This window comes from Ascaphus truei, chromosome 20 (assembly GCF_040206685.1).
Source record: "Ascaphus truei isolate aAscTru1 chromosome 20, aAscTru1.hap1, whole genome shotgun sequence".
Taxonomy (NCBI): domain Eukaryota; kingdom Metazoa; phylum Chordata; class Amphibia; order Anura; family Ascaphidae; genus Ascaphus; species Ascaphus truei.
This window is the reverse complement of record NC_134502.1, coordinates 18,128,990-18,148,984: the sequence shown is the minus strand read 5'-3', so window position 1 is coordinate 18,148,984 and position 19,995 is coordinate 18,128,990. Positions and strand designations below refer to the sequence as shown.

General features: G+C 48.7%; 1 protein-coding gene across 8 annotated transcripts in view; it reads left to right on the top strand.

The window, feature by feature from the left end:
- LOC142470713 (adhesion G protein-coupled receptor E3-like) overlaps positions 1–8,384 on the top strand; it is an 82,410-nt gene extending 74,026 nt beyond the window's left edge. For 7 of the 8 annotated variants that reach the window (XM_075577371.1, XM_075577373.1, XM_075577372.1 and 4 more), the window contains 5 exons: positions 771–831; positions 3,002–3,093; positions 3,510–3,678; positions 6,205–6,303; positions 6,561–8,384. In XM_075577371.1, coding sequence (XP_075433486.1) covers positions 771–831; positions 3,002–3,093; positions 3,510–3,678; positions 6,205–6,303; positions 6,561–6,620 — 481 coding nt within the window. In that variant the 3' untranslated portion in view covers positions 6,621–8,384. The remainder of the gene's footprint in view (positions 1–770; positions 832–3,001; positions 3,094–3,509; positions 3,679–6,204; positions 6,304–6,560) is intronic. The other variant, XM_075577368.1, reaches the window with a different exon arrangement.
- Positions 8,385–19,995: the final 11,611 nt, after the last annotated feature.

The following is a 19,995-nucleotide window of genomic DNA, read 5'->3' as shown; positions in this document are numbered from 1 at the left end:
ATGGGAAGGGTGGAACGAGAATCAAGAGATATTGGGGAGAGAATGGAGGGATGGGGGAGAGAGAGAATTCGATGTGTGTGAGAGAATGGGGGACAGAGCGGGGCGGAGAGACATACAGTAAAGGAGAAGAGGCGCAGTTGGTGATGTCATTTGTTTTATAAATATTTTTTTTAATGTGTCCCGGTTTTTACTTTTGTAAATCTGGTCACCCTACACAGTGACAAGTACATGTGTGTCTCTTAGTGTCATATTGCCATGTGTGTGATGACTGATAGCTGCATCTATGACAGTGTGTGTGTCAGTGACAGATAGCTGTGTGTGGGTCACAGTGTCAGATAGCGATGTGTGGGTCACAGTGACAGATAGCTGTGTGTGGGTCACAGTGACAGATAGCTGTGTGTGGGTCACAGTGACAGATAGCTGTGTGTGGGTCACAGTGACAGATAGCTGTGTGTGGGTCACATTGACAGATAGCTGTGTGTGGGTCACAGTGACAGATAGCTGTGTGTGGGTCACAGTGACAGATAGCGATGTGTGGGTCACAGTGACAGATAGCTGTGTGTGGGTCACAGTGACAGATAGCTGTGTGTGGGTCACAGTGACAGATAGCTGTGTGTGGGTCACAGTGACAGATAGCTGTGTGTGGGTCACAGTGACAGATAGCTGTGTATGGGTCACAGTGTCAGATAGCGATGTGTGGGTCACAGTGACAGATAGCTGTGTGTGGGTCACAGTGTAAGATAGCTGTGTGTCTCTGCTCTCTCCCTCAGTTGCTGGCTGGATCAACGTTTAATCTGGAGCTTCATTGGGCCGGTGTGTATGTTCATCACAGTAAGTTTACAATGTCAGACTGTCTCACACCTAGTGACTGACTGTCTCACACCTAATGACTGACTGTCTCACACCTAATGACTGACTGTCTCACACCTAATGACTGACTGTCTCACACCTAATGACTGACTGTCTCACACCTAATGACTGACTGTCTAACACCTAATGACTGACTGTCTCACACCTAGTGACTGACTGTCCCACACCTAATGACTGACTGTCTCACACCTAATGACTGACTGTCTCACACCTAATGACTGACTGTCTCACACCTAATGACTGACTGTCTCACACCTAATGACTGACTGTCCCACACCTAATGACTGACTGTCTCACACCTAATGACTGACTGTCTCACACCTAATGACTGACTGGCTCACACCTAATGACATGGGCGTCCGCAGAAATTTTTTCAGGGGGGGGCATAATTTTAACGGCCAGTGCCCGGCGTGAAAGTGGTGGTGAGTGCACCGTGGCGAGCAAGCCCGACCAGCATAAGGGGGGTTTCCCCCCCCCCCCCCCCGAGAAACTTTTGAAAAAAAAAGTGGGCAAATGGTACGTCTCCCACATACCGCGCGAGTCATTGGCGCGCGCCCCACCGGGACTGATTCCTCACGCTGTGCAGCGTTTGAGCAGACGGCGCCCGGGACTATCGCCACGTGTGCCTGAACCTACTACTCGCGCTGTATGTGGGAGACGAAGACAGACGGTCCGGGCTGCTGTTATCACGCCAGACGCTGACGACTTCCAGATCCTGCCAGAGGGGCTGTTAACACAAAACAAACACCAATCTCATTTATGGAGCCCAAATAGGAAATGTTATCTTATACCTTGATATTTAAAATAAATAAATAAATAAAATAATATATACACACACACAAAAACACTTATGGGATCCCTTTAAGTAGGGTGACCAGATTAACAAAAATAAAAACCGGGACACATGAAAAAAAAATTAATAAAACAAATTACATCATCAACTGCGCCCCTTCCCCTTTATGTCTCTCCGCCCCTCTGTCCCCCTTCTCACTCCCCATTCCTCTAACCCCCCACCCCCCCAAATTCTCTCTCACCCTCCCCCCAAACCTCCATCCTCTCACCCTCCCCCAACCCCCATTCTCTCACCCTCCCCATTCTCTCACCCTCCCCCCACCCCCACATTCTCTCCCCCCCTGCATCTCCCATCTCTCTCCCCCCCTGCATCTCCCATCTCTCCCCCCCCTGCATCTCCCATCTCTCCCCCCCCTGCATCTCCCATCTCTCCCCCCCCCCTGCATCTCCCATCTCACTCTCCCCCCTGCATCTCCCATCTCTCCCCCCCCCTGCATCTCCCATCTCTCCCCCCCCTGCATCTCCCATCTCACTCCCCCCCCCCTGCATCTCCCATCTCTCCCCCCTCTGCATCTCCCATCTCACGGTGAGAGTGATTAGGGGTGCCGGGGTGCAGGAGGGAGGGCCAGAGGGAGAGTCTGGGTGCCGGATGGGGAGTTACAGCGCGGAAGAGCGGGAGGGCATGTGGTGGCCCCCACCCCTGCCCCCCCCCAACCTCCCCCCACCCCCAATCTCCCTCGCCCCCCCCAAGCTTCTTTGCCCCCCCAATCTCCCTCTCTCCCCCGCATCTCTATCTCTCCCTGGTCCCACGGGTCCCTCCCGTATGCGGCTGCCTACCTCATGCCGGCGGGCGGCGGCCACGGGTTCAGACGGTCGGTGAGGCTGGAATGAAATAGACGGCTCGATCGAGGTGCTGGCTGGTGTGCAAAAGCATGGGAGAGCGTGGCGGCCCCCACCCCTGCGTGACTGCTCCCATCCAATCCCGGGCGCGGCCCAGCATTTTTTTTTAAATTAATGCGAGGATCCAGGGGGGGCAAGCGCCCCCCTTGCCCCCCTGCGGACGCCCATGCCTAATGACTGACTGTCTCACACCTAATGACTGACTGTCTCACACCTAATGACTGACTGTTCTCTAGTAGTTCTCTCCTATCTCCCTCATCTCTTTCTCTTCACACTCCCTTTTCACTCTTCCACTCTCTGTTTCTGTTCTCTTCTCCCCTCTTTCTCTCTCAATCTCTCTCTTCTTCACCCTTTAGCCCCCTCTCTTACTTTCATTCCCTTTCTCTCTCTCCCTCACTCTCACACACACTCTTCCCTTCCTCGCTCTGTCTTTCTTCAGATAAACACCACTCTCTTGATCCTCACATTTTGGCTCCTCCGAGTGAGGCTCTCGTCTCTGAACACAAACGTCTCGACCCTGAAGGACACTCGGTGAGTCTGAGAGACAGCCAGAGACAAAGTGACAGTCAAAGGCAGAACAAAGTGACCGGAGACAGAGACTGTCAGCCAAAGACAGAGAGAGAATACCATAGATAGAGACACAGCGAGACAGAAATGTAAAGACAGAGCACAGTCAGAGACAAAGAAACAGCCGGAGACAGAAAGAGACAGTGTTTGGAGTGAAATTCTGCAGGTCTATGGTAGTGAAAGGGCCAGAGTCGTAATGCTCTTCAGATTCCTAGCTGTGAAGGGATGAAAGTTGTGATGCACGCCTAGTCTCAGGTGGTGAACATATTAAACTTGCAATGCTCTGCTGGTCCCTGGCTGTGAAGGGTTTAGGGTTACAATGATCTGCAAATCTCTTTTTACCTCCTCCCCCCCCCCCCCCCCCCACCATCTCCCCACAGACTCATGACATTCAAGGCCCTGGCCCAGCTTGTCATACTCGGCAGTACTTGGAGTATTGGCCTGTTCCAGTTTGGTCCTGGGGCCCTGGTCATCTCTTACATCTTTACCGTGTGCAACAGTCTGCAGGGAGCCTTCATCTTCCTGGTGCACTGCCTGCTGAACCGCCAGGTCATGCCACGAGTTACAATGTGACACAAGCATCTAATATATCTGTGTGTGTTCGATAATCATGATATATATATCATGTGTATGACATGTGACATGCTATGTCAGGGTCACAAGCATGCGGCATTGTATCTGTATGTCATACTTGTGATATGGCAAAACATACATGTGACATGTTACACATGAATGACACTGGTGCAATGTTATCTGTGTGTTTCATGTAATATGTTTATGTGACATGTCAGTGACGCTATATGTGTGTAACACATGTCACATGTTATATGTTTGTATGGCATGTAAGAGCATGATTTGTGTATTACATGTTATATCTGTATTGATGGTAGTATTTCATGTAATAAGCATAAGAAATGATTACTGCTGTAATACTTTGTATATCCACCAAATGGTATTGTTTACCCTGTAATTCTCTATACTGTATATTTACCACATATTGCTATTTTACTCAGTAATTCTCTATATAACCACAAGATGGTGCTATTTGTTCTGTAATTCTCTATTTAGCCACCAGTTGCCGCGATGTATCTGTAATGCTCCATATTTCCAGCAGGTGGAGCTATATACATGTAATTCTATATTTCTCCACTAGATGGTGCTATTTATCACTTAATTCTCTATCGCTCAGCCAGCTGAAGCTATTTACCTTCTAATTTTTTATTTGTACATCAGATTAATCTATGCACTCTGTAATTCTGTATATCTCCACCAGATGGTGCTATTTAACCAGCCATTTTCTACCTCTTCACCCCATTGTACTGTTGATCTTGTTATTATCTACCCATTTACCAGAGTGTGCTATGTACCCGGCAATTCTCTACATATCTACCAGATAATGCTATTTACCCTGTAATTATCTATGTCTCCAGCAGATGGTGCTATTCAACCTGTCATTCTATAAATATCCTTCCAAGTACCCTGTAATTCTCTGTATCTTCCCCATTTGGTTTTATTTACCATGTAATTCTAAATATATCTTCCCCAGTTGGTGCTATGCACCCTGTAATTATCTGTACATCCACCAGTTCATTCAATTTTCCCTGTAATTTTCTATATCGCCACCAGATGGCACTTTTTGGCCTGTTACATGGCACCAGGTGGTGCCTTTTACTCTGGAATTCTCTAGGGAGAGCGGGGTGGGGGGTGTGCCTGGTTGATATATAGAAAATGATAGTGTATATGTTCATCCCCCCGTCTCTTGTGACTCTCTCGCCATCTCTCGTGCATCTGTCCCCTCATAGTCCCCCTTACGCTCCATCTCCCCCTTATGCTCCCTCTCCCATGTACGCTCTCTCTCCCCATCTCACGCACCCCCTTAAGCTCCCTCTATCTTCTACACACACACACACTCACCCTCTCTATTCTACACACACACACACACACTCCCCCCTTTCTCTTCTACCACACACACACACTGTTCCCCTCTCTCTTCTACACACACACACACTCTCCCCCCTCTCTCTTCTACCACACACACACTGTTCCCCTCTCTCTTCTACACACACACACACTCTCCCCCCTCTCTCTTCTACCACACACACACTGTTCCCCTCTCTCTTCTACACACACACACCCTCTTCTACACACACACACACTCTCCCCCTCTCTTTTCTACACACACAAACACACACACACTCTCTCTCTCTCCCCCACCCCCTCTCTTTTCTGCACACACACTCTCCCCTTCTCTCTTCCACACACGCACAATTTTTTTGTTGAACGATGAAACACATTGCGGCAATGTGTGTGGCCAGCGTGAGCAAGCGCCTGCACCTGCTCGGCACTTAGCTGCTCGCAACTGCGTCACATGAGCAGTTCGCCCAATGAGAGCGAACCAGCCCCGTGATGTCGTGGCCGCGCCCCCAGACGAGTGCGCACCTAGTCGGCCACGACCGAGCAGGACACAGCGCACGAGCGCCTACGCGCCCGCACCCTGCCTGGTCGCAGCCTAAGAGAGCTGCCGGCGCGCACGGCAAAAATCCCTACAGTGAAAATGGCAGAGAGAGCGCGCGCTCTTACCTTGGGGACTGCGGTTCTGCGCTGATCCGAAGCTCCCTCCTCTTGTCGGCCAGAACTTGAATGCAAATTCCGGCGCCGACAGGAGCAGGGGGAGGAATGATCGCAGCGACTGGGCGGCTGCTGCTGCTGCTGAGCTAGGGAGCTGCCGGGTCACTGCTGCGTGGGGTGCCACAGCGTCACCGGGCCTGGGACAGCTGGGAGAGATGTCCCAGCCCTCCCCCTCTGGTGGCAGCGGGACCCCTGAGGGGTGCTCGCGAACCCCCGGTTTAAAATCACTGCTCTATACAGTCAGCAGCTATTGGTATTTATTCTAAAAGTCTCCACCAGATGGCGCATTCCCTCCATTCATTCTCTATATCTCCACCAGATGGCGCTTTCCCCCTTTTAATTCTCTATATCTCCACCAGATGGCGCTTTCCCCCCATTAATTCTCAATATCTGCACTAGATGGCGCTGTTGTTCCTGCAATACTTATCTCCTTTTTGCAACGCCCAGGTGAGGGAGGAGTACCGCAAAGCATTCCGCAGGCTCATCGCGCGCAAATCAGAGTCGGAAGTGGCGTCTGGCAGTACTATTCCCATGGCGATGAAATCGGTGAGTCCCAGTCCCGCTATCATATTAATATACTTAACCTCTACCGCACATTGCAATGGACTGCACTGTGTACTACATACAGTATATGTAAAGTTTGTTTTTGGAGTCTGTGACTTCACACAATCCCTGTGGTGTAGAGGTAGAGAATTGGTACTAGCATATGAAAGGTCCTGGGTTCGATTCTTGTATGATATGGTATAATTTATAAACTCTGCACCTGGCTCTGCCACTGACTTTACATTGTTACTCCTCTGCAGAGCGACACGTTGGAAGCAGCGAAACCAGACGTGGTTGCACATTCCTGCTCTGCTAATTGAGAGGAGCCTTGCAGACCCTCACAATGAGCGCGGTGCTTCATTCCCCAAATGCTCGGACTGTACACTCATGTCCCCTTTTCTGTACACCCAATAACTCCCAATCCAATGTGGCACCTCCTTTTTATGTTCTGGGTCTATCCTGAGTCAGCTTCATATGAGGCGAGTTAGCTGGGACTTGTTAGGGCCTTGTTGGGATGATGCATTGGCTGCGACCTCATCGGGGATACAGCAAACATTATTTACCCCTATTAGCGAAAATATCCTCCCATTATTTACCCCTATTAGCGAAAAATAACGCTTGAAATAACATGTTGTTGAAAATATGTTCGTATAGATCCTTTCTGTGCAGTGTGTGAACAGAGAGAGTCCTCCTGGGCGCTGGAACTTGAATTGATGATGCCGCTTCTCCGATGAATATAAAAGAGGAAATAACAATAAAGTGATTTGATATACTGTTTGTTATTCTTCACCTTATAGTGCACCCATCTGAGTCCTAGTTGGACACCTCTTGTACGAAATCTTCTTTTAATAAGATGGTATAACAGAATTCCGGTGACGTCAGCGTGTTTGGCTGCCTGAGGGGAGAACTCCGGAGCCCTCCGCTGAATCATACAGAGTTATAGCCCCAATCGGTCACAAAATTCCGCCGAAGACAAACAGAACACGGCGGAGATCGCGGGCTATGAGCCAAAAGGCAAAAGGTCCCACATAGCAGAGCGTCGCTAGCTATTTTATGTCGGCGAACAAACCCCCTGATAGCGCCGGCACGATCCAAGATGGCGGCCCGGCACGCTTCTCGGAAGGCCCTGAACACAGACCCGAGCAGGAGGTAAGGAGGATTCAGCCAGATATCACGAAAGACTATCTGGAGGAGATATTTACGAGAATGCGACTGGGGTTGCCAGGAGGATCTGGCTAAAGCCATCCACGCGTTCAAAACGGGACACGAATACCTTAACGGAGAAAACGGACACCCTCCAGAAAAAAAGTAGAGGATATTGAACAGTCCTACTCTCTGGCGGAGGATGAAATAAATAGGCTGAACTTTGAAATTCGGGCCCTAAAAGAAAATGCGGAGGGGCAAGAGAACAGGGACCGCCGGCAAAATCTCCGCGCGCGGTACATCCCAGAGTCTGTTTAATTGCAGCCCTATTTGAAGGAACTATTCACTAACCTGATCCCCGAGTTGGCACCGGACCAATTGGAACTGGACCGAGCGCTTAGGACCCTGGGCCAGAAGTCGGCGGACCCCAAAAGAGCCAGGGATGTGATCATCCGCTTTCACTCCTACACATCGAAAGAAAAAAATCCTCTCAGCCAGTAGAGAAAGAGGCGCCATACAGTTCCACGACTCCCACCTAGAAATCTACAGTGACCCGTCTAAGGCGACAGTGGACAGGCGAAGGGAAATGTGGCCCCTGACGCAGACGCTGCGGACACACAAAGTGAGGTACAGATGGGGATTTCCCTTCAAGTTGGTGGTGCAGATTGGGGGGGGGGGAATTTCCACGCGGTGTCCTACATGGAGGATGGTCCCCACTTCCTGAGGGGACTGGGTCTGCAGCACAGAGAGGATGAAGCGGCTCCTGAAGGACCTGAGGAAGTACCGAGCAGCCAAAGACCGGTGAAGACACCAAGGACCTCGCAACGTCTCGCCTCCCAGAGGAATCCGACGCACGAAGAATGAAGTGGATTAGCTGAGCAGTACATATCTCTTTTCATATTCTGACCCGCAGGAATAAAGTACTCCCTTGCACAGCCCAATCCCTGAGGCTCTTCTTCCCATTGTGTGTTATTTGTGTTATTTGTTAATTATAAGATTGTCACGTGTATTACTGCTGCACTCCATAAATAAAAATAAACATACATAGTGTACATACACATACATACATTCATTCTGTACATACAGTACATACATACAGTACATACATACTTTGCGCAGAGCAGTAACGCTGCGGGTTGCTGAACATTGAAATCATAAGAGCAGTCGGCATAGAAGTTATTCTATTCTGATATTAGCCAAATAATTACATGGAATCACAAGCAAAAGAGAAAACAGCTTATATCGCAAGACTTCCCCTTTTCTTCTTCACCTTAAATAAGTTACGGTGGGTAAAAAAGTGACGAAAACCCTCCACCGTATAGCATACAGCAAATGAAAATAACCGCTGCCTTTCACCATTATCACCTCCCACTGCAGCAAGGGATTCTGGGAAATGAGATGCAAATGTGCACACGGTGCCACCTTTTGCTTCAAATCCCTTTTGACATGGAGCCCTATAAGTGTAACGCGTACAGTAGCTCACCACAAACGAGGCACGACCGCGGGGCTCAGGTAGGGAATTGTATATAACGCCGACCACAACAGCGAGGGCGCGTCAAGAGTGTAGGATAGTCGTGCAGGCCGGATCAGGGTTACAGAAGGTAGGGTTAACGTGATACTTGCCAGGTCCAGGGATGTAGAGGAGCGGATCGTTGGGGTACGTTGCCAGAGTCGGGGGTTGGAGAAGGTAGAGTAGTCGTAATGCCAAAGCCAGGGTCAGTGTAGGAGAAAGCAGCGTGGTCGTATTCCAGAGCCAGGGTCAGTGTAGGAGAAAGCAGCGTGGTCATATCCAATCCGGGGTCAGCGTTGGAGAAGTCACAAGTGGAATCCAGGCAGGGTCAGGCAGCAAGGAGAGACAGGCACTAGGCAGTGAGTCACAGCGTCACACAAACAAGGTTATGCTTGTTTGAGAAAAATATACCAAACACCGAATTCTTTAGATACCTCCAGATCAGGGCCTTTTATAACGAGGCCCCAATTCGGCCCCGGAGAACAAATTTTGAGCAGCTCTGTTCAAGAGATTCGGACACAAGGGGACTAACCTCTAGAATGTACAGGGAAGTAGTGTGCCCAGAGACGGACGACCATCTCAAACTTAATTACATGAGACAGTGGGAAGCGGACCTGGGAGAGACATTAGAAGACGAGGACTGGGATAGGATCCTGCAGGTGGCCGCCAAAAGCTCTATCTGTACCACATTAAAGGAGAACGCATATAAAGTCCTGATGAGGTGGTATTACACGCCCGCTAAATTATCTAAATTTGTCAAAGGCTACTCTCCGCTCTGCCCCAAACAGTGCGGAGACAGAGCGGACTTATTCCATATGCTGTGGTCTTGTACGAAAGTGACCCCGATTTGGGGGGAAATTAAAGATTGGCTTCAACGACTGTTAGAAGTGGAGATCCCCTTGGACCCGTGGCTGTTTTTATTGGGCAGACGAGTCGAGGGGCTATCAAACGCCACACATAAATTGATTACACATCTGGCTACCGCCACCAGATGCGAGATCGCAGCTTTATGGAAACAACCGGATATTCCAATTATTCCCAAGATTAGAAATAGAATTTGGTTTGTTTGCCGGATGGAACAGTTAACGAGTTTGGTTAACGACACCGGTTCAAATTTTCTAAAAGTCTGGGAGCCCTGGCTGGCACAGACAGACATCCCGGGAATAGATATTACCACAATCCTGCAATGATAAGCAGTAAATGCGTTCTCCGGTAATGAAACGGATCCATGACAGTATAGGGACAGGGAACCTGGAGAGAGAGCGGGATCCATGCTATAATAGACCCCCCTAGAAAGAGGTAGTCAGAGCCGGAGCAGCAGGGGAGAAGTGGTCATTGTTCTCTGAGAGAGAGGTCTATACACACGTAAACGCACAGCGCCCTAGTGGAAGATTATAGCCGCTTGGGTGGCGAGTCCAGAGTTCCAGAGCCCCCCCCCCCCCTGTTCACAAAGATGGAACACTCTTCGCGCCTCCCCGCCCCCCCCCCCCCCTCTCCTCCCTCCCTTCCCTCCTGCCTAGCTAGCTGGTGTGTCATGTTCCCCTGTTCGTCCCGTGAGTCTAGTATGTCAAGTTTTTGGTTGATTGTATAAAAACACAAAATGAGGTGATGTCACTGAAGACAATGGATGGTGTTACCATGTATGTTTTATTTCACCCAATAAAATCAAAGTTATAAAAAAAAAAAAAACAAGGCTATGCTCCGCAAAGGTTGAGGGTTCTGTGAGCCTATTTATAGGACCTCCCACCAATGGGAGGCGACCAGGAAGTGGAGCTGGAGTTCCCGATAGGCTGCTGGAACACGTAGATGTGTCCTATGGCACAGCCCATAGATATTACGTCAGAGCGTGCGCCCGCGCCGCGTGCACCCCGCGTGTAATGTTGGCGACCTGGTCACCACGCCATTGGTAGTGTGGGGGCGGAGACCAGAGGCGGGACCCACCGCCGCGGAGGCGGAGTGCCGAACACAGCCGAGCGAGGAACTCCCGACGTCAGAGCGGGGGGGCGGGACCTTGGGACAGAGACTGCAGACCGGGCGGAGGGGTCGCGCACCGCGCATGCATCACGCATCGAAAGAACGGGAGCGCGCCCTGCGCCCGGGGGGCAGGAGAAGGTACGGGTACCCGCGCACCGCGCGTAAGTGCCCCTACTTCCTTGCTACTCCTGAGTGCCGTGGGGGACAGGTGGACGCGAGAGGGTTAAGGGGAGAGAAGCCCCAGAACGGCGATTCCTCACAATAAGCTTATGTCTGCCGCATTACACAGCTTCTCCGCACAGCCCGGGTTACAGGGCATAGCCAGCGAACGCTTTCTGAATTAAGGGTTAAATTGCCATTCACATGCTTGTTAACCGCACAGATGCGTGGACACAATTTAGAGAGGAATGTGAATTGGCGCAGCTGGGGGCATAACGGGACTCTGTAATACCATATAATCGCTCTCTAGTTCATCATCAACCCATTTAACGTATTAGCCACACACAGCTATACCTCCTGCACTAAAACACACCCCTACAAATCATCCTCACACATCCTCTTTCTATCCATGCTTCTCCTCCTTGCTTCTGGGGATATCTCTCCCAATCCTGGTCCCTGCCTTATTTCTACATGCTCTCATCCTCGCCTCCCACATGCAACTTCTACTCCTTCTGGTGTTAACCCATCCAACCTCATACCCATCCCCTGCCACCCTCCCTCCTCTCTCCCTTTCTCCTGTGCCCTTTGGAATGCTCGCTCCCTCTCTAACAAGTTCCTCTCTGTGCATGACTTCTTTCTCTCTCACTCCCTGCTTCTCCTTGCTATAACTGAGACCTGGCTCACTCAGTCTGACTCTGCTCTGGAAGCTGCCCTCTCTTATGGTGGCCTTTCCTTCTCCCACACTCCGCGCCTTGATGGCAGGGGTGGAGGTGTGGGGCTCCTGCTCTCCTCTCTCTGCCGTTATCGAACTATTCCTATTCCCCCCTCTCTTGCCTTTCCCTCCTTTGAGGTTCACACTGTCCAGATCTTCTCTCCTCTCCCTGTTCATGTGGCGGTCATGTATCGCCCACCTACCTCTACTCATCCCCCTTCTGCCTTTCTCTCTCACTTTGAATCCTGGCTCTCTTTCTTCCTCTCCTCAGACTCCCCTGTTCTTCTCCTTGGGGACTTCAATTGTCACATTGATGACCCATCTCTCCCTTGGGCTTCCCGCTTTCTTTCTCTAACCTCTTCTTTTGGCCTTCAACAGTGGACTGCAGCCAGCACCCACAAGGATGGCCACTACTTAGACCTGGTTTTCACTAAAAACTTCTCTCTCTCTGATTTCTCCATTTCCCCTTTTCCTCTCTCTGACCATCACCTCATCTCATTCTCTCTCTCTTGCTTCTCAACTTCTCCACCTCCATCTACCCCCCGGTTCTGCAGAAACCTGCGCTCTATTCACTTACCTGACTTTGAGTCCACGTTACACTCCTCCCTCTCCTCTCTCAGATCTGCTACAGACCCTGACAAACTGGTCAGGAACTACAACTCTGCCTTGTCCTCCTCTCTTGATCTACATGCCCCGCTTTCTCTCTGCCGCACTCGCCCTTTTAACCCTAGACCCTGGTTAAATTCCCACACGCGCATGCTGCGTTCCTCCACTCGTTCCTCTGAACGCCTCTGGAGGAAATCTCATACTCTCACAGACTTCCTTCACTACAAATTTATGCTATCCTGTTTCAACTCTGCCCTCTCGCAAGCTAAACAAGCCTACTTTTCTTCACTAATCAACATGCACAAGTCTAACCCACGCCGACTGTTCTCTGTCTTTGATACTCTACTCAAACCACCCTCAGCTGCCTCTCCTTCCTCCATCTCCGCTCAGGACTTTGCTGACTATTTTAAGGAAAAGGTGGAATCCATACGTCAGAACATCCCCTCTGTTTCTTCCTCCCATCCTACACCTCTTCCTAACTCTCCTCCTGCCTTCCTTGACTCTTTTTCCACTGTCTCAGAGGAGGATGTGTCGCTGTTGATCGCCTCTTCTCCCTCTACCACTTGCCCTCTTGACCCCATTCCCTCCCATCTCCTAAAACCTCTTGCTCCTACTATAATCCCTACGCTCACGCACATTTTTAACTCCTCCCTCTGCTCTGGAACCTTTCCATCCTCCTTCAAACATTCAACAGTCATACCATTACTCAAAAACAGCAAGCTTGACCCTACCTGTCTTTCTAACTATCGGCCTGTCTCCCTCCTGCCTTTTGCCTCTAAACTCCTTGAACATCTTGTATTCGCTCGCTTGCTCCATTTTCTCAACACCTATTCTCTCCTAGACCCTCTACAATCTGGCTTCCGTACTGCTCACTCCACGGAAACAGCCCTCACTAAAATAACTGACGACCTCCATGCTGCCAAAGACAGAGGTCATTACACTCTGCTCATATTACTCGACCTCTCTGCAGCATTTGACACCGTGGACCACCCTCTTCTCCTTCACATTCTCCATACTCTTGGCATTCGGAACAAAGCTCTATCCTGGATCTCATCCTACCTCTCCCATCGTACTTTCAGTGTCTCTTCTGCTAATACCTCCTCCTCCTCTATTGATCTCTCTGTGGGGGTACCCCAGGGCTCTGTCCTGGGACCTCTTCTCTTTTCTCTGTATACACTCTCTCTAGGTGACCTAATAACATCTTTTGGGTTTAATTATCACCTCTATGCTGACGACACACAAATATATTTCTCAACACCCGACCTTACACCTACTGTACAAACCAAAGTTTCTGAATGTCTCTCTGCTATATCATCCTGGATGGCCCTCCGCCGCCTTAAACTCAACATGGCTAAAACAGAGCTCCTCATACTTCCTCCCAAACCTGGCCCTACTACCTCCTTCCACATTACTGTTGGAACTACGATCATTCACCCAGTAGCCCAAGCACGCTGCCTTGGGGTCACACTCGACTCCTCTCTCACATTTGCCCCTCACATTCAAAACATTTCTAAAACCTGTCGCTTTTTCCTCCGCAATATAACAAAGATACGCCCTTTCCTCTGTTGCTCGACTGCTAAAACTCTGACTCAGGCCCTCATTCTCTCCCGTCTTGATTACTGTAACCTCCTGCTGTCCGGCCTTCCTGCCTCTCACCTGTCTCCCCTACAATCTATCCTTAACGCTGCTGCCAGAATCACTCTACTCTTTCCTAGATCTGTCTCAGCATCTCCCCTCATGAAATCCCTCTCCTGGCTTCCGATCAAATCCCGCATCTCACACTCCATTCTTCTCCTCACTTTTAAAGCTTTACACTCTTCTGCCCCTCCTTACATCTCAGCCCTAATTTCTCGTTATGCACCATCCAGACTCTTGCGTTCTTCTCAAGGATGTCTTCTTTCTACCCCCTTTGTATCTAAAGCCCTCTCCCGCCTTAAACCTTTTTCATTGACTGCCCCTCACCTCTGGAATGCCCTTCCCCTCAGTACCCGACTAGCACCCTCTCTATCCACCTTTAAGACCCACCTTAAGACACACTTGCTTAAAGAAGCATATGAATAGGACTGTGGCTATTCTGAACACATGGCACATAAAGCTTGGCCCCCTGCAGATGCACTTACCAGAACTCCCTCCTACTGTCTCTGTACGTTCTCCCTACCTACCAATTAGACTGTAAGCTCCTCGGAGCAGGGACTCCTCTTCCTTAATGTCTAAAGCACTTATTCCCATGATCTGTTATTTATATTATCTGTTATTTATTGGATTACCACATGTATTACTGCTGTGAAGCGCTATGTACATTAATGGCGCTATATAAATAAAGACATACAATACAATACAATACAATGATGCTATTTGTCCTGTAATTTTCTATATTACCACCAGATGGTGCTAATTACAGTGACATGCTCCCCACATCAACCCTTACGACGTCACCTGACCCTCTTAGAATTTGCTCTGCCTTACCATGTTGTTTTACATACACAGTCTTACCCAGCTCCAAACCCAAACCCACTGCATTGTATGTATATTTGTGTCAGTTGGGGCGCTACTAGGATTGGGACAATGCATGGAACAAAAAGGCCAGCCAGCCACAAAGCTACATCCAATATGACAAATTATTTAATACTTTAATGTGTATTTTATCTACAAATTGTCTTCCTAAGTATGTCATTTAGTTCAATACTTTTGCCCAAAACATGTTAAGGCTGCCACCACATCACGGAAAATCTATTTCAGCAGGTCCTACAGTAATAATATGGCACCGTCTTGTGTATTTCTTCCACTGCCAAGAGAAGAGAAAACTTGACAACTCTGCAGACGACAGCATGGGGTGTATGGCGTGTACCCTAAAGGGTTCAAATTGAAGAAGCACCATATGAGCTGCTGTACAGTGCCGTTAGAACTGGTTCAAAACCAAGACACACACAGACACCACCACCCCCTTGTTGCATGTGTGTTCCAGGACCTACTGATTGAGTAGAAGTGGGATGGGTGAGCGTAAAACTCATGTTTGTAATGGTGTCCTCTTCGCGATGCACAGGGGAGGCAGGAGTATCGCAAAGCTTTTTCCGCAGGTTCTGTGCGTGTCCCACTCGGTGCTACTCACTGTCTGACAACACCATTCCTTTGACAGCCAAGACCAGGCTCCAGGTGGCACAGCAAAACCAAACAGCGTCGCAGATCATATCTCCGATAATCCAGGGGAGCCTTTCCAGCAAATTGCAATGTTCCTGGGAATCCCTGCAGAGCATCGCTCCATTATTGGCTCCCCTGCACTCATGGACTCTTCATTCAGCGTTATACCCTGTGCCCTTCTTGGTCTCCCACCAACCACAGCAGCCTATTAAAATGATTTGCCTCCCCGGGCTACTCTACGTTTGGTGTGAAGTCATTGGGGTATGAAGGGTGTTATGGTAGAGCGCACTGGAGGATCATCTATGGTGGTGGAGGGTGGTTAGTGTTGGGTTGGTTGGGGGAGGAATAGGGTTGTGTAGAGTAGGCTGGACCATAGGGTTAGTTTGTGTTGGTTGGGTGTGGGTTCGGATTGGTTTCGGCTGGTCGGAGGACGGTTGGTTTAGTTAGGCCCATCATGGATTGGGGATGGTTAGGTTGGATGATGGAGGATTTTATCTTTTATTTGTATGTCACCAACATTTGCTGCAGCGCAGTACAACATCATCGTATGACAAAGGAGTACATATGAGTTAAGACAAACGGAGACGATAGGAAGGAATTCTCTGCTTCAAGGAGCTTGCAAGATACAGTATGAGCGGAGTGGAGACACAATGGTGTGTGTGAGTTTATTAGCAAGGGTTTGGTGATCAAAGAGCAATGTTTAAACTGCTCTCTATGGTACACAGGGCACTCAATGATATAGGACTCCTCTACCGTCAGCCAAAATGTAAGTTCCACAGACCCATTGTGAATCTACAATCCCAAAACCTTCAACTTCTAAAAGTCTCCAGATTCAAACGCACTAGACGAGCTGGTCGTGCCCCGTTGGTACAGGAAGCCACGGAATGGAATGCCCTCCCCATATCTTTCAGAAACAATCAAAGACCATCCCACTCTCAGAAAACGGCTCAGGACTTTGTAATCGCCTTTACAAACCCCGATTGGTTGTCTTCTCCACCTTCTGAGCTTTTCAAAGGTGCATAGCAGCAGCGTTTGCTCTGTGTATGCGCTATACAAGTCATGGAGATAGACAAATCCCCACCAGGACTCGTAGTAAGCGGTTCTAGGATGACCGTAAGAAGAAGTCAGGGGAGAGTTGGATAAGTCTCCATGAAAAAGCGTGTTTTTAAGGAACTTTTAAATGGATGTGTGGTAGGGGAGAGTCTGATGGGGCTTGGTAGAGCATGACAGAGTTGGGATGCAGCGCGAGAAAAGTCTTGGCGGCAGGAGAGGAAAGAAAAAGGGAGGCACAGAGACGTAGATCAAAAGCCAAGCAAAGATTGCGTGTGTGAGTGTTCTTGGAAATTAGGTCTGTAGATAGGAGCGGTGTTGTGTGGAGCCTGGTAGATGAGTACAAGTGTGTTGAATTTTACTGTGTAGAACAGGGGTGCGCAAACTGGGGGCACGCCCCCCAGGGCGGGCGTAAGATTTGCTAGGGGGGGGCACGGCGGTTACAGAGGCCCAACGCCCTTCCCAATGGCATTTAAATTAAATGCCGGGGGAGGCGTGAGGCCTCTAACGTCCCTTACCTGCTGCCAGCTGGGTCTTCGGCGACACGTCGCCATGGCAACGTGGCTTCAAATGACGCCGCGAGGTCATGTGACGTGACGCTTCGCCATGACAACGCGCGTCAAATGATGCTGCGGGGTCATGTGATGTCACGTCACATGACCCGCGGGGTCATTTGGCACCGGGTTCTAAGCGAGGGGGGGCGCGAACGCTGGGGCCCCCAGGCAGCGGGGCGCACGCCAAAAACTTTGCGCACCCCTGGTGTAGAACATAGGTAGCCAATGTAGTGACTTGCATAATGGTCCAGCAGGTAGGGAGGTAAACAAGCCTGCCAGCATCATTTAGAACGGTCTGGAGAGGAGGAAGAGGGGGAGACCAACTAGATGCAGTTTGCAGTAGTCAATTCAGGATAGAACGAGTGCATTCGACTGTTGGTAGATTGTTCCGTGAAGAGCGGACATATTGCAGAGGCAGAAACGACATTATTTTGAGAGTTACTGTATGTGCCGGTTGAGGGAGTGGGAGAAGTCAAGAATGACACCTAGGCATCTAACTTGGGAAGACGTCCATTGACGGTCAGAAGTCTGGTATACAGTAGGTGTAGTTAGGAGGGAACATTATACATTCAGGTTTTCATGTTAAGTTTAAGATATGGGTTCAGCTTGATTGTTTGGGATTGAGTTTTGAGATGGTTAAGGTTGGTTGGGCGAGAGTTAGATATGTTGGGAGTTGAGTTTGTAGATGGCTAGGGTTGAGTATGGTGGACAGTTACGATAGTCTTTGTTTGGATGGGGGGTTAGGCATGTTAGGGTTGAGTTTGTAGTTGCTTAGGGTTGAGATGGTGGGTTGTGATGGTTAGGTTATGGGGAGTTAAGTTTGGAGATGATGAGGGTTGTGATGTTACAGTTCAATATAGTAGGTTGAAAGGTTTATGTTTGGGTTTATTTAGGGGAAGAGAAGGATTGGTTTGGGGGCGGTTAAGTTATTTGGCTAGATTTGGTTTGGATAAGGTTAGGGTTAGTTTTGGTTAGGAAATAAACAAAATGCCCTGCCACTCAACCTTAATATCAAATTGGATATATATCCGTAGATCACTGAGGTGCAGAGGGATAGCCTGGATAGCAATTATAACCCCCCAAAGTAGCGCATATTAAGGACACAGAAAAGTTTTCTCCACATGAGTATATAACTCTTTACACAATTGACCATTTTATAGGTCACAAATGAATATATGTACAGATACTCGTGTATCTGGTGACCAGGGGGGGTGGTATTCCTCAGAATGCCAAATACCAAACTGGCCAAGTTATCTGCAGATCACATTGATATGGCAATATAACGTTGTTACCTTAGTGTCCACGTACAGTAGGTATGGTCGAGGAGAGAAAACAGGGATATATCTATGTCCAGCGCTATACTACCTTATCTTCAGACCCTATATAAACAGACCGTCACTTCCTGGTGCACGTCATGCATCACCATACCCCGCGTATCCAGGCAATTTATCCTGGGTGTGAAGCTCAACAGTATATCTGCATGTACACCCTTGTCCACCCACTATACATTATACATACACAGGATACCTTTCCTTATGAGCATAGGTTGCAATTACACACCAGCTCACCCTATACTCAGCCGTCTCTCCAATTGGGGATTTTAATATCCTTTGTCTACATGTTCCCTATATTTGTCTGTTATGTCTATTATTGATTTAATAAAATTTTATTATTTTTTGATTTTAATACTGTTTTCTAGTCTGCTGCTAGGGGTCTTCTGGATCCCTCTTTTGGTCCTACTTAATTATATAATATCCATCCACTAACGACGTCTATAACTGGATGTTGCAACTTTAGAGTGCAAATCTATAGGGCTTATAGTGACCCCCCCGGTGGTCACTTGTTCAAGTATCAGATAATATCAGATAATATCATTGTCATCAAGAACTCCCAACATAGAGCCCTCATCAAGATGCTCCTACCTTAAACTCCCTCTGAACCTCACCCTGGGGTCGGCTCGCAGTGCAGCATAGGAACAAGTATCACCCAGTTGGCGCATGGCTTCCTTGCAATAACCATCCCTATGCTTGTTCAAGTATCAGATAGTTTCATTTTCCCTATCCAAGTTTTTTACCTATTACTATTAGGTGAGCAATGAGTCACTATGTTCATGACAATGATATTAATTATCTATATAATGCACCCTCCACCACAGCCGTGTTTTACCATCTCCCAAAGATTCATAAGATGCTGATCTCCCTCCCTCCCTCCCCCCTGCCCTCTCACGGCACGTGGATCACTTTCTCCAGCCTTGGTACGGCAATTACCTTCTTATATTTTAGACAGTGGAGATCTGCTAACACAGATTGAAGGAAACAACTGGAAGCGCAATTTGATCCCGGTTACGTTAGACGTAGCGCGTCGCTTTACACAGCGATTTCCCACCAACACGGGGTTGGCAGCTGCTTGACATTTCTTGTCACGGTCTGACTTAGCACCAGCACAAATTACATTTATTTCTATGCACTCTCTCCTTACACACAATTTCTTTTTGTTTGATGGGGCTCATTATCCCCAGATGCGTGGAACGTCGAGGGGTGACACATGTTGCCCCCCTCCTATGCTAACCTCTTCATGGGGTGGTGGGAGTCGTTCCACCTGTTTGGAGATCTGAACCAATTTAGGGAGCACATTTTATTTTACAGACGTTTTATTGACGATCTTCTTTCTATTTGGGAGGGGTGATGTTTCTACACTCTTAAGTTACATTGATGAACTTGATTATAATTTAACAATAAGTTAAATTGATTACAATGATTATAATTTAAAATTCACCTACCCCTTTAACTATCAACACATACATCATCTTGATTTATGTTTATACATTGACATCGCACTGAATATTCAGA